We start from the raw sequence: 14,273 nt of genomic DNA on the forward strand, positions 1-14,273 counted from the left end.
TTCTGCCACCGTTTCAAATGTTCTAGCAATAATATCCATGTCATCCGCAAAACAGACAAATTGGCCGGATTTCGCAAAGATACCCCGGCTGTTGAGCCCGGCTCATCACATAACACCTTCCAGGCTCCAGGGCGATGTTGAATACATAGTAGGCAGGAAATTCCTTCACCTGGTCGTAGTCCCCGTCGAGATTCGAATGAACTGGATAGTTCACCCGAAATCCTTACGCTGTTCTGCACACCGTCCATCGTTGCTCTTATCAGTCTGATAAGCTTCCCGGGAAAGCTGTTCTCGTCCATGATTTTCCATAGCTCTGTGCGGTCGATACTGTCGTATGCCGCCTTGAAGTCGATGAACAGGTGGTGCATTGGGACCTGGTATTCACAGCATTTCTGGAGGATTTGCCGTACGGTGAAGATCTGGTCCGTAGTTGACCGGCCGTCGATGAAACCGTCTTGGTAACTTCCCACGAACTCATTTACTTTTGATGAATGATGACGGAAGATGATCAGGGATAGCACTTTGTAGGCGGCATTCAAAATGGTGGTCGCTCGAAATTTTTCACTCATTAACTTGTCGCCTTTCTTGTGGATGGAACCGATTATCCCTTCCTTCCACTCCACCGGTAGCTGTTCGGTTTTCCAGATCTTGACTACTAACTGGTGCAGACTGGTGATCAACTTATCCGGGCCCATCTTGATAAGTTCTGCTGCGATACCGTCTTTACCAGCCGCTTTGTTGTTTTTGAGCTGGCGGATGGCATCCTTAACTTCCCTCAGCGTGGGAGTTGGTTCGTTCACATCCTCTGCTGCACCAACATAGTCATTTCCTCCGCTGCGATCTCCCGTGCCTACATTTTCTTCACCAATCAGGTGCTCGCCGAAGTGCTGCTTCCACCTTTCGATCACCTCACGTTTGTCCGTCAGGATGCTCCCATCTTTATCATTGCAGATTTCGGCTTGCGGCACGAGCCTTTGCGGGATGCGTTGAGCTTCTGGTAGAACTTCCGTGTTTCTTGTGAACGGCACAGCAGTTCCATTTCCTCGCACTCCGCTTCTTCCAGGCGGCGCTTTTCTCCCGGAAGAGACGGGTCTACTGCTTCCACTCCTTTCTGTCCACATTCTGGCGGGTTCCATGCTGCAGCATTAACGCCCGCACTGCGTCATTCTCCTCCAGAACCGCTCTGCACTCCTCGTCGAACCAATCGTTCCGTCGACTCCGTTCCACGTACCCGATTGATGGCTGCTTTGACTGTACTCCAGCAGTCCTCTAGAGGGGCCACATCGAGCACACCCTCGTCCGGCAACACTGCCTCGAGATTCTGCGCTGCGGTGGCGGCATCCGGTTGCTTCAGTCGCTATAGATCGTTCCGGGGCGGCCGCCGGTACTGTACATTGTTAATAACGGAGAGTTTTGAGCGCTGTTTAACCATCACCAGGTAGTGATCAGAGTCGATGTTGGCGCTACGATTGGTCCTTATGTCGTGGTCGATTTGCGATTCCGTTTGTTGTGGTAATCTCCAGGTGTAACGATACGGGAGCCTGTGCTGGAAGAAGGTGCTACGAATGGCCATGTTCTTGGAGGCGGTGAAGTCGATGAGTCGTAGGTCGTTTTCGTTCGTCTACTAGTGGGCGCTGAACCTGAGCGTTAAGATCTCCAATGATGATCTTGACGACGTGGCTTGGGCAGCGGTCGTATTCGCGTTCGATTTGCGAGTAAAATGTGTTCTAGTCATGCTGAAGTTGAAGAATCGGCCCTTGATCCTCAACCTGCTCATTCTTTTGTCGATCGACCTCTGCGATCGACATGAAAGCTGTTCCAAGCGTGTGTTGCCGGAGCTTTGGTATGTCGCACTATGGTTCCTGCCCAACACACCTCCTGCAGCGCTTCGATGCCTACCCACGGCCCTTCAGTAGACCGGCGAGTATGTGGGTGCTTCCAATGAAGTTAGGAGATCAGCAATTCCACGTACTTGAGTTTCCTCTTCGCTGTTAGTTTACGACTAAAGTTCCCACCGGGGTTGGTTACTCGATCATTCCATAGGCTTCTCGCAGCCCTGCCGGTGACATGCGGAGGTAGGGATAGTAATTGCTGTACAGAGACTTATGGATCTCAATGGGATCTGAATTACGCAAAATACCCAGAGTTTACCGTGTCATCCGTTAAAGTATCTTTCCAATTCAAAAACTTATGCTTACCATACTAATAGCCTGAAGATATAACGATGCGGAATGCAATACCCACAGAAAACAGCACAAGCATACCGACTGGTAAAACCTACCGCTTGATCGAGTTCCTACGAATTTTATCGATCTTTTTATGGATTAGTTATTAGGTGTTAAGAGCGAACCGACAACAAGTCGACGAGTAATAAATCATCAACCGGTTACCATCGGTATCGGCAATGTTCATGCATGCCAACCAAACCGAACGAGGTGTGACATAAACATTCAAGTAGCTCAATGAGTTGGTTAACAAATGCATGATTAGCAAGTAATAATTGCCTGTCTTCGACCTATTACATTGAATGTAGAGTCTCACAAAGTGGAAAACAAGTGATACTAGATCAACAACTATGCTCGATTGACCTTATCGACTCGCGTAACAAATAGTCCCGCACGCGCAACCCGCAAGTTAATTGATAGGGAAAGATGTGAGATAAGTGAAACCGAAGACCAATTTGTCCGACAGGAGGCGTCCGCCGTCCGACGCGCCTTCTCATATTTACACACACTCTTTGGAATTGTTATTCCGGTTTGGCATTCGATCACCTCGAAGGTCCACGGAGTGAGTGACAAATTGGCCTAGGGATTTGGACGCATTCCGGATGACCGTGGACCTCCACCCCATTACCTGTTTCCATCGCCGCCCTATTTCACCTCGTTTCGTTGTTGTTTCAAGAGCGGCTTATGCCGAGGAGATTGATATGTGCGATCAAATCGGTCGGATAACAGCCAAAAATCAGCAACAAATTATATTTCGATCAAGTTAATTTGAATGCTGATTTAAATAGAGAGATTTGCTTTCTCATGGTTGATGTGTGAGAAGGAATTTGGGCGGCCACTTTGAGTGTTTTTGATGACTGACTGGACTGCGGAAAGTAAACCTGATCGTGATTAAACTTGTGTGATTAGAAGGTATACATAATTTTGGGTCTTTTATATTGCACTTGAATGGTAATTATGTTACTTCTCAACTACACAGATCGAAAAAAGAGTGAAAAGTTCTGTGACATATGATACACATGATTGGAGCGTGGGATATCACAAAAATTTACATGACATGACATTTCTTGTGAAAGTCATTGAAATATCATGTAAACTTCCATTATATGTCATGTAATTCAGCATGACTCTGTGTGTTTACATGACATATAACACAAATTTACATGATATATCATGTAAACTATCATAACACTAAGTTTACATAATGAAACTGAAGTTTACATGACGTGCAAATCTCATTATTTTTATCTGTGTAGGACATTGCACAGATAAAAATAAAGAAGATTACACGTCATGTAAACTTCATTTAAGTCATGTAAATTTCCTGCTATGAAGCTTTACATGATATGTCATGTAAATTTACATTATATGTCGTGTAATAACTCTGAGTCATGCTGAATTGCATGACATATAAAGGAAGTTTACAAGATATTTCATGAAAATTCTGTGAAATCACACGTTCTAATTATGTGCATTATATGTCACAGAAATTAACACTATTTTTTCGATCTGTGTGGTTAATTGGGACCTGAATGCAGTCCCTGAATTGATCATGTAGCAGTTGTTTTTCATCCTGTGTGAAGTCCCGACTCGAGTTCATCATGCTAACTGCACCTCAACAAGTTTCCAATCATCGCAAACGGTTGGAAAAACGAACTGGTCCGGCCAGTGAAATGGATACCAATCGATCTTATTACAGCGGAAAGAAATATTGCTCCCACGGGCCGGTAGTCGTTTGTGCGCGGAAGCCTTTAACGACACGGGGTGATTCCCGCTGTGTTTAGAGGGAAGTACTTATACGTATCGTTACTTGATGTTTTTTAAATACACATAAGTAGCTGTACAACATACTGCCATCGCCGTCGCCGCCGCCGCCGCCAGGAGGTGATCATAAATCAGAGGGTGAAATACCTGCTGCAGCGCAGCGGTATAAAACTAATATTTATATTTACACTTTAATTACTTCGTAAGCTTTGAAATGCTAATTAAACAGCCACTCGGATTACGTACGGAACGGACTCGACGAAACAAGTGATGCCAAGTCAAACGGTTTACGAGAGGTTTGCCCATCCGTGCCATGCCGATCGCAATCAGCGCGGCATGTCGAACCGATCGTTGTCCAATTGAACATGAGTGTTTTCGCTCGTCATAAGTGATGATGTTGGTTGGATATCTTATTTTAAATGTTAGGTTTCTGAAGATCATATGTGGCTCCTCTTGTTATTCTTGGCAATTTTCACATAACTTAAAAGGGAAGTCTTCGGTATACCAATCTAGTTCATTTATTTATTTGGGGCTCAATCGCGTATAACGCTTTACGGAGCCGAGGATCTTTCTTTGTACTTAATAGTAGCCAGAGTACTCGTGGCAGCTCGAGGTTAAAAGGTCACATTTTGAGGGATGGACAGGGTAAGGATTGGGCCAAAGGTTTCACTGCTGCTCATCCGGGGGTGAATCGCATCTTGCTAGCGTATTCGGTGCCTTGTGGTGTTGGTACCAACTTGTTGTGGGACTTGGTCTTCCGGATGGCCAGGAGCAGCTTGGTAACGCAAAGAGGACAAAACAGAGAAAAAAAAACTAGAGAAGAAAACACAAGCGAATTAAACTTTTATACCAGCAGAGCGAAGAAAGTCGAAAATACATCCCATGTATGTGACATCGCGGGTCACCAACATATCTCTCACAAGAACACAGGGCTGTCTACCGGGCCTCAAGGGTATCCAATAGTAGCGCTCTGGAGGCGTCATTATCCGGGCATTGCCAAACTACGTGGTCGATGTCATCATAACCGGAACCGCACTTAGTACAAACATTGCTCAACGCGAGGTTAATCCTGGGTAAATGCGCGTCTAGCGAGTAATGGTTGGACATAAGTTTTGACATCACGCGAATGAAATTGTGACTTACATCCAAACCATATCACCACACTCGCAAAGAAATATTAGGAATAATGGAATGTAACCACCGTCCCAGCTGGCCATCTCGCCAATAATTTTACCAACTTTGAAGATAACTCTGACGAACAAAATGGAAAGATTCATTTCTATCATAGATCTCACCTTCCTGTGCGCCCACCTTTGCGAGAGAGTCCGCCTTCTCATTGCCATACATTGAGCAATGTGAGGGGACCCATACAAAGGTAATCTTGTAGGATCTTTCGACCAGTGCACCCATCTGCTCCCTTATTTTTGTAAGAAAGTAAGATGGATGTTTAACAGGTTTCATCGACCGGAGTGCCTCAATCGAACTAAGGCTATCTGAGAAGATGAAGAAATGGTCTAGGGGCATGTTGGAAATCATCCCCAAAGCGAAGTTGATTGCTGTCAGCTCAGCAACATAAACCGAACAAGGTTTTTGGAGTTTGCGGAAGGCGGTGAAATTTTCATTGAAGACACCGAAACCAGTGGATCCATTTATGCAAGACCCATCAGTGAAGAATCTCTTACAGGAATTGACATTTTGGAACTTTTCGTTAAAAATGCGAGGAATAGATATACATCGAAGTTGATCTGGTATTCCATGAATAGCTTGTTTCATGGTCAGATCGTATTTAACAGAGGAACTGTCATTAGTGAAGTGTACACGAGGAGGGTTATAACTTGGTAGGCTTATGTCAGACGACATGTAGAACAGAAAAATTCTCATTAATTTTGACTGAGTGTGCAGGCTGAGCATTTCTTCGAAGTGTTCAATAACAAGTGAAGTGTGTTGCTCACTCCACACTTGATAAGTAACCTTAGCGAGAGCTCCCAGAAGCGGTTCTGGAGAGGTTTCACCCCTGTCAGGACCTCTAGGCTCGTGTTATGCGTTGAGTGCATACAGCCGAGGGCAATACGCAAACAACGATATTGAATTTTTGCACCAAATACTTGATTTGGTACCCCAAGTGCCTTTTGAATCAAACCAGACCCCAAGGTATTTCGAAGTCAAAGACTGGTCGATTTCTATTCCCAAATGATTGAGTTTCAGTTGGGCTGGGTTCCGCTTTTTAGAAAACACAACCAATTGAGTTTTTTGCGGAGCAAACTCGATCTCCAAATCTCTTGCCCAGATTAACAGAATATTTAAAGAACTTGGCAGTGGTCTTTGCAGCATTTCTGCATGTGGGCCTTTTAGAGAAACCACCGCATCATCTGCAAGTTGTCTTAGCGTGCATTGTCCTTCCAAGCAACTATCAATGTCTTTCACGTAAAAATTATAAAGCAAGGGACTTAAACATGAGCCTTGGGGTAGGCCCATGTAGCTAATTCTGAGAGTTGTCAGCTGTCCGAGGTTGAAGCTCATATGTTTTTCTGACAACAAATTATACAAGAAATTATTTAAAATTCCTGGAAGTCCACTATTGTGCAGTTTTTCTGACAATATGCCTATGGAAACTGAATCAAAGGCGCCCTTAATATCCAAGAAAACTGAAGCTATTTGCTCCTTTTCCGCAAAGGCCAGTTGAATATCTGTTGAAAGCAACGCTAGACAATCGTTTGTTCCTTTACCCTTGCAAAACCCGAATAGTGTATTTGAAAGCAAGTTATTCGATTCGACCCAATGATCGAGTCGTGATAGGATCATTTTTTCCAACAATTTCCTTAAACATAACATAGCAATTGGGCGGTATGAATTATGATCAGACGCTGGTTTACCAGGCTTTTGAATAGCTATTACTTTGAAGAAAGAAGAGCTATAGAGAACTCCAGCATGGAGAATGGTCTGTCCAGAGAGCCGTCTCCTGAGGAAGTTTCCCAAGAGAGCGGTTTAGTTGGGACCGAGTCTGGGCAGACCTTTTTCGCGAAGTTGAAAATCCAGCGATTGGAGTATTCGTCACTCTCAAAGCGCATGTTGCTAGCCACTCTCCAAAGCGTTGTCATCGAAGTTTCTCTTGACAGACCCTCAATGAAATGTCACCAATAACTACGCTTTTTCGCTTTCAGCAGGTTCTTCAGCTGTCTTTCAAGCTTAGCGTACTCTTGATAAAGATCTGAAGTACCATGCTTACGAAAAATTTTGAAAGCATCCGATTTTTTAAGATACAACTGGGTGCAATCATCATCCCAGCCTAGTGTGGCTGGTCTTCTTTTGAAGGTTGCACTTGGAATACGTCGTTTTTGTGATTCTAATGCACTCTTGTATAACAGTTCAGAAATCGATATTCATCCAAAGGTGGGAGGGGATTGAATGATTCGATGCCAAAAGATACCGCTTCTGCATCTGTTACGTACGAATGGTTATACGAACCCCTGAACGTCTGTTCCTTTACTCTGTGTGTTTATGTCAGTCTTCGATAGTTTTCTCGTTTTCTGCTTTGTAACCGGTGCTTGCTGATTCTAGTATTCAATAGGACTAGGTAGAAGCTAGCAGCAGTACGGATGCAATGGATCTACAATCATTGTTCCGCCGCGAAAACCACCGAAGCTGTAAGTGCTGTGTACGTTAATGTTTAAGAAATGACTAATTGATAATAAAATTAGCTTTATAGCATGCGGCTCTGCAATCCAATATGATTATTACTGCCCTGCTGAAAGATTCGGTGTACCTACTTCGTTGCTGCTTCTAACACTATAAAGAGCTTCGACTGTTCACCATTGTGATGTAGCCGGAGGTAACCTCATTCAGCAGCCTAGATTGAACGGAGATATGGGAACGGTTGTTGCAGAACCACAGGACATCATACGTAGACACCGGACAGATGCTTCCATGCTAAACTGGACAACGCGAAGCTGATTTCAACAGGCCGTTCTACAAGCCAAGTTATTTGCACCGTAAGGCCATCGAATTAGCGCCAAAGCACGTCCCACAGGTTTAAAGTGGCAAAGGCAAAATCTAGTGTTTTTTGTGATTGTTCGTTCAGTGCAAAAATACCAACATTCTTCCGTGAGTTCATCTAGCTCTGAAGATGAAAAGGAGTAAAACTTCGGTGTACGTTTGGTTCGAAGTGTTACGGGGGGGAGTGTTACGTACGAATGGTTATACGAACCCCTGAACGTCTGTTCCTTTACTCTGTGTGTTTATGTCAGTCTTCGATAGTTTTCTCGTTTTCTGCTTTGTAACCGGTGCTTGCTGATTCTAGTATTCAATAGGACTAGGTAGAAGCTAGCAGCAGTACGGATGCAATGGATCTACAATCATTGTTCCGCCGCGAAAACCACCGAAGCTGTAAGTGCTGTGTACGTTAATGTTTAAGAAATGACTAATTGATAATAAAATTAGCTTTATAGCATGCGGCTCTGCAATCCAATATGATTATTACTGCCCTGCTGAAAGATTCGGTGTACCTACTTCGTTGCTGCTTCTAACACTTGGTGCCGTGACCAGGATGATCGGATTTTTGGAGTCTTCGATGGCTTGGGCACAGGCAGAAATTCTTCCTCGCATCCGCATCAACCCATGGTCGTCCAGCCATGGGGTTAGTTTGTAGAGAGAGCTAGTCTTGGGGATGGATTTCGACGGGTGCTGAAGAGTAGCTGTTTCCTCCGGGTAGGCTTCGCGTTGTGCTTGTCTGATTACGTAGCGCTCAGCAAGCTGGAGTTCCTCTGTGGATGGAGGACCACGAAGGATAGGTTTTCGTTGCTTCTCTAATCGGCAGTTTGCAGGGAAACGATGAACTAGTGTGGCTACCTTTAGCATCCGCTTCCAGCTGGAGACGTTGATTGCGGGGTCCGGCAAGGTAAAGTGAGTCAGCAGACGTGGACGAAGTTCGGTATCTGTCTTGCTACCCTTCACTGATTGGCATGGCCACGCTTCTTCTGGCAGCCGCAGAAAGTCCGGGCCGATGAACCACCTCGACTCTGGAGTCATGTCTGGAAATTTCTCCCATTTCGTTGCGTCGTCTGCCACATTGAGCTTTGTCGGGACCCAGCGCCATTGATACTGCTCTGTAGTCTCCAGGATCTCGCTGACTCGGCAGGCAACGAAAGGTGTATAGCGACGGTGGTCCGAATACAGCCAGCAGATGACGTCCCTGGAATCCGAGTGATAGAACCGCTTGCTGACGTTGAAGGTCAAGGAATCAATAACTGTTTGGGATAGTCTTGTACCAATAACCGCTGCCATGAGCTCGAGTCTCGGAATCGAGTGATATCGTAAGGGAGCTACTCTTGTTTTGGCGGCTACTAGACAGCACCAGACGACTTCATTCCGGACGAATCTCAGGAAGCATGCAGCAGCCATGCCGTTTTCGCTCGCATCAACGAAGGTGTGTAGTTGCACGTCGTCGTATGCAGGATTCAAGTGGGAGCGGAAGCATCGTTGTATTTGGACATGCTCGACTTGGGGCAGGACCTGCAGCCAACTACGCCACTTGGTGAAGGCGTTGTCGTCGATTCGGTCGTCCCACTGGATGCCACTTCGCCAGATTTCTTGCAGCAGGATCTTGAGAAACATTAGGAAGGGCGCGATGAGCCCAAGGGGGTCGAATATCGTCATAAGGACTCGGAGGACTTCCCGTTTCGTAGGTTGACGGAGACCTTCCCACAAATCTTGGTCATAGCGGTCCCAACCGACTTTGTAGGTGAAAACGTCGGTAGCTGTACACCACCACATCCCAAGCACCTTTTCGGCCGTCATTTCTGGCGAGAGGTCCAAACTCTTCTCCTCGGCGTTACTGCTGCGAAGAGCTTCTAATACACGTTGCGAATTACTGGTCCAGTTTCGGATTTCGAACCCGCCCTGCGAGTGCACAAACCTGACATCCTCCGCGAGTTTAATAGCCTCCTCTTCGGTGTCGACGCTCACGAGCATATCGTCGACGTAGTGCTGCTTCTCGATGACTTCCACAGCTTCTGGATACTCTTTATCGAAGCGCTTGGCGTTCAGATTCATTGCGTACTGTGCACTGCTAGGGGAACAGCAGGCGCCAAATGTCATGACGCACATGACGTATACAGCTGTTTTTCCATCTTCGTCTCTCCAGTAGAATCGCTGGCAATGTTGATCGTCTTTTCGAATGAGAACCTGGTGAAACATCTCACGTATATCACCTGTCAGCGCTACGGGATGCTCACGGAAGCGGATCAGCACGGTGAACAACGAAGAAAGATTGTCAGGACCCTTCAATAAAGCGGAGTTCAATGATACTCCGAAAGCCTTGGCTGCCGCATCCCAAACTATTCTCACCTTCCCTGGTTTGTTTGGGTTAGTTACCGGGAACACTGGGAGATACCAAACGCGTTGAAAAGCTTGTTGCAGCTCGTCATCGGATAGTTTTCGTACGTAGCCTTTGGCCAGGTGATCCGCCATCTTTTCCCTCAACGTTTTGGCAAGCGTGTCATCCTTGCTCATGCGTTTTTCGAGGCACTGGAACCGACGATGAGCCATTCCTTGACTGTCCGGTAAACGAGTGGTTTCGTGACGCCAAAGCAGACCGGTTTCGTAGCGTTCCCCCGTGAATTTCGTCAACGACTGGAGAAGAGACTGCGCGCGCTGATCATCGACGGAAAGAAGCGCTCTGTTCGGTTTCATGATCCCCAAGCTATCTAGCGCGAAGTAGTCTTTGATAACCTGGTGTAGATCCTCATCTGCCTTGTTGTGGTCCTCGCAGGATCCAATGTGGTAGACAGAGTGCACTGGGCTGGTTGCAGACTCTGATGTTTCTCCGCCACACACTGTCCAGCCTAAACGGGTTTTAATGGCGACAGGGTCCTTCGGCTTCCCTTCGCGGCACTTCAGAGCGAGACTGAGATGTTGGTTCTTGAGTCCAATCAGAATCCGCGGTCGGACATTTCGGTACGAATCGATTGGAAGTCTTTGCAGGTGTGGATATAGCGTTGACAGTTCATCGATGTTCAGGGTCTGGTACGGCAGAAGAAGCTCGTTCACTGTGCGTGCACCGCAGATAGCGAAACTTCTAGCTCCACTGTGAACACCGGCTATCTCCAGTTCAACGATCTTGGACTTCACTTCTTGCCGTTGAGTGCCACCGGTCCAGTGCAGACAAAGCGATCGTACTTCCCCATCCAGTTCTAGTTCATCGGCTAGCTCTTCATCGAGTAACGTAAGATCGGAGCCATCGTCAAGGAAGGCGTATGTACGGATCGATCGGTGTTTACCGTGCAACACTACCGGAAGGTAGCGAAACAGTACGTCGCTTGATTTAGCCTGGTGCGTGTGGCAACCGTGCGCTGTTGAGCTGGAGCCGGCCTTTGGGGATTCGTGAGTTTCCGCCGCTGAATACACTGCTGTTGAAGAGGATGGTGCTACCGGAGTAGCTGATGATTGCTGCTTCTGATCATTGTGAAGCAACGCATGGTGCTTGAACTGGCATCCATTCTTACCACAGGACTTGGCTTGGCACAATCCATTGTGGCGGTAAAGACAACGACGGCAAAGTGCAAACTCTCGTACTACACCCCAACGTGAATCTCGAGAAAATTCGAGGAAGCGCTTGCACTTGTCAACCGTCTTGCAAGTTCCCTTGCAAACGATGCATTCACTCCCTACACTGTGTTGTTTTCCATCTGAGGGGTACGATGAACGAGGTGTTGCCGAAGAACTTTCAGAATGCGCGTTCACGAAAGCATTTCCTTTTTTCGCACTACGACTTTCGTTCCGAAGTTGTCTTGTATTCGTGATGTTCGGAATGGTGACAGCGCTTGCCGCTTCAGCGAGAGCATACATCCAGGTACTGAACGCAGCTAAATTGACTCCCGGCAAGGATATCCTGTACTGTGCCCAGTTCAGCTTGATTGTTGGAGGTAACTTGCTCACAAGCTGATGTAGGAGGGTTGTATTGTACAAGTATTCGTCCAGGCCGCAGGCGTCGACCGTCGCGCAAAAGTTCTCCACATTGACGGCAAAGTCCACTAAAGTTTCTAACTTGTCTTCTCTTATTGGCGGCAGGGAGTTAATTTTCTCAATGAGCGTATGCACGATGGCTTCCGGCTGACCGAACATCATTTTCAGGGTCTTCAGCACACCGGGAACGTTTGAAGGGTGTACTAGACGGCTCTTCACTGCTTCGAAGGCTCGTCCTTTAAGGCTTTTCTGCAGTCGAAAGATGTTCTCTTCGTTCGTGAAGCCGCACATTGTCGTGGTGTTGTTGAACGTCGCTATGAATAAAGGCCAATCCTCGGGGTTGCCGGAAAACTGGGGCAGATCCTTGGAAACAGCCTGCCGGGCCGCCAACTGCTTCTTGGTTAACGAACAGCAATCTTCTTCACGTTCTGTAACACGGTTGACGAAGTGTGGGACTTCTCGGTGCACGCTGCGTTGTTCTTCAACGAATGACCTACATCTGAGGTTGCCCGGGGAGCCGGCGCCAAGATCAAAAGGTTCGTGTTGGGCTGACCGCTGATCTCCCAGCTGAGAGCGGTGACTCGATTGCGCTCGGGGACGCCATTCGCTTACAGCATCCGACACGCTGTTAACATCAGATCCTCTCTCACTAACCATCTCCTCCAGCAGCCTATACTTCTCCTCCAGGTACGCTTGTTCTTGCTCCAGCTTCTTCGCGTTCAGAATCCTCTCCTCTTCGAGCTTCTGCAGCTTCAGCTTGGCAAGAGATTGCGAGGATCTGCTAGATGCTCGACTGGATGCGTGAGATATCACAGACTTTGCCTTTTCGAAGCTGGTCGATGGTTTTTCGCCAGTTTCCTTTGGCAGCGCCTGGTTGCTAACTCGTGCCAACGACTTGTTGTTCTTCTTCGTCGGATGCTTGTCGATCTCCTTTGATTGCAGTAAGTTGGTTCCTCTCAGCTGCTTCTGGTCCGCAGGTGGTTGCTCGGATGTATGGGGTCTTCCTTTCGGCGCCGCCTTCTTCTCGTTCCTCTTACTTTCCGCCTGTCCTCCAACCTTGCTAGCTTTCGACGTTTTGGGAGTTAACGGGTCATCTTGCTCTTGAGGAGGTGGAAGGTTCAGCTTGTCGCTATCGAATTCTGCAGCATGCTTCTTTTTGGCGCCACCATCACACGGGTTCACCAGCCACTCCGGAACCTGCTCCGCATTCGCGCAATCCTTGCAACTCCAGGGATCGTTCTCGATGGCTTGGGTAACTCCCACGCAGGAGAAGTGGAACCACTTCAGACATCTGTCACACCTCACCATTTCATCCGAATCATCCGTACGGCAAACTCTGCACGACCGACCAGGAAAGGACGCCTCTGGTTCCACTGTTTCGTCGGTGACCACCACTTTCACACCACCAATTGCACCACTATCACTACCGCCGGCATTACTGCCTTTATTTGATCGACCGCGACTCGACATGACCGTATTTGACCGTGTTCACTCGTCAGTAAACGAATAAAATAAGTTGTTGGAAGTTGCCAACATATAACGGCACGGGTTGATTTCCGAATTAATAATACCAGAACGACCGGAGACGTGGGATTTACGTTCTTAAATAGGGTATTATTTTATTCCTGAAATATGGATTTTGCATGACATTTCTGTTAGTATTTGTACAATATCGCTTTTCTTGTTCGTGTTTGGTGTTACGTATATAATAATAGTTTTGGGCATTTCAACTCACGTTTAGTCCCGTTGTGCTATGCTTGTCACCAAAGGTCACGCGAGATCTACAGCTCTACTGAAGTTACCTGTTACAATGCGCTCACTGCAATTTTTCGTACTAATGTCCGTACTAGAATAATTTAGATTTAAGTAGGTATTTAATTATTATTAAGCTAACAAATTTACCTTTGCATGTAGGTATAGAACTTTATATTTTAGGTTATACAAATTCACTTCTGTATAGGCGAATACTGTAGAGAAAATTCAATATATATAATTCACTTTAGCGCAACTTAGGAGATGCAACTTTACCTAATTGGGAATCTCGTATTTAGCAAATTAGATTAATAGTAATTCCACTTGAAATAAAACACTAAAAACAACCTAATGCAACTGCACGCGATACTGGCTAGATAGATGCTTTTGGATTGATCGATCATTATCTTTTATCACAATACATCGGATCGTCGCTGGATCACTGTCTACAGAGGGTAAAGGTGGCGTACGTTACCTGGGTGCGCTGGTGTGTGAGAGTTGATATGGTAATTGGATCGGACGGTGCGCATCTACGCCAGGGGCGTACTAAACACTCCCCCCTGGTGCCGTGTG

At 46.6% G+C, this 14,273-nt stretch overlaps 1 protein-coding gene and 1 long non-coding RNA gene across 2 annotated transcripts; one reads left to right on the plus strand and one right to left on the minus strand.

Moving 5' to 3' along the window:
* Positions 1-7,396: 7,396 nt before the first annotated feature.
* LOC115260234 (uncharacterized) lies at positions 7,397-8,347 on the plus strand. The gene is made up of 2 exons (XR_003894448.2): positions 7,397-7,633; positions 7,688-8,347. It is a non-coding gene; the product is annotated as an uncharacterized LOC115260234 (long non-coding RNA).
* Positions 8,348-8,462: 115 nt separating this feature from the next.
* On the minus strand, positions 8,463-14,247 carry LOC109405243 (uncharacterized). Its single transcript, XM_062857509.1, has 2 exons — positions 13,851-14,247; positions 8,463-13,794 (listed from the first exon to the last, which is right to left on the minus strand). Exon 2 carries the CDS (start codon positions 13,416-13,418, stop codon positions 8,463-8,465), a length of 4,956 nt encoding a protein of 1,651 aa, XP_062713493.1. The 5' UTR covers positions 13,419-13,794; positions 13,851-14,247.
* Between the last annotated feature and the right edge of the window lie 26 nt (positions 14,248-14,273).

This window comes from Aedes albopictus, chromosome 3, assembly GCF_035046485.1.
Source record: "Aedes albopictus strain Foshan chromosome 3, AalbF5, whole genome shotgun sequence".
Taxonomy (NCBI): domain Eukaryota; kingdom Metazoa; phylum Arthropoda; class Insecta; order Diptera; family Culicidae; genus Aedes; species Aedes albopictus.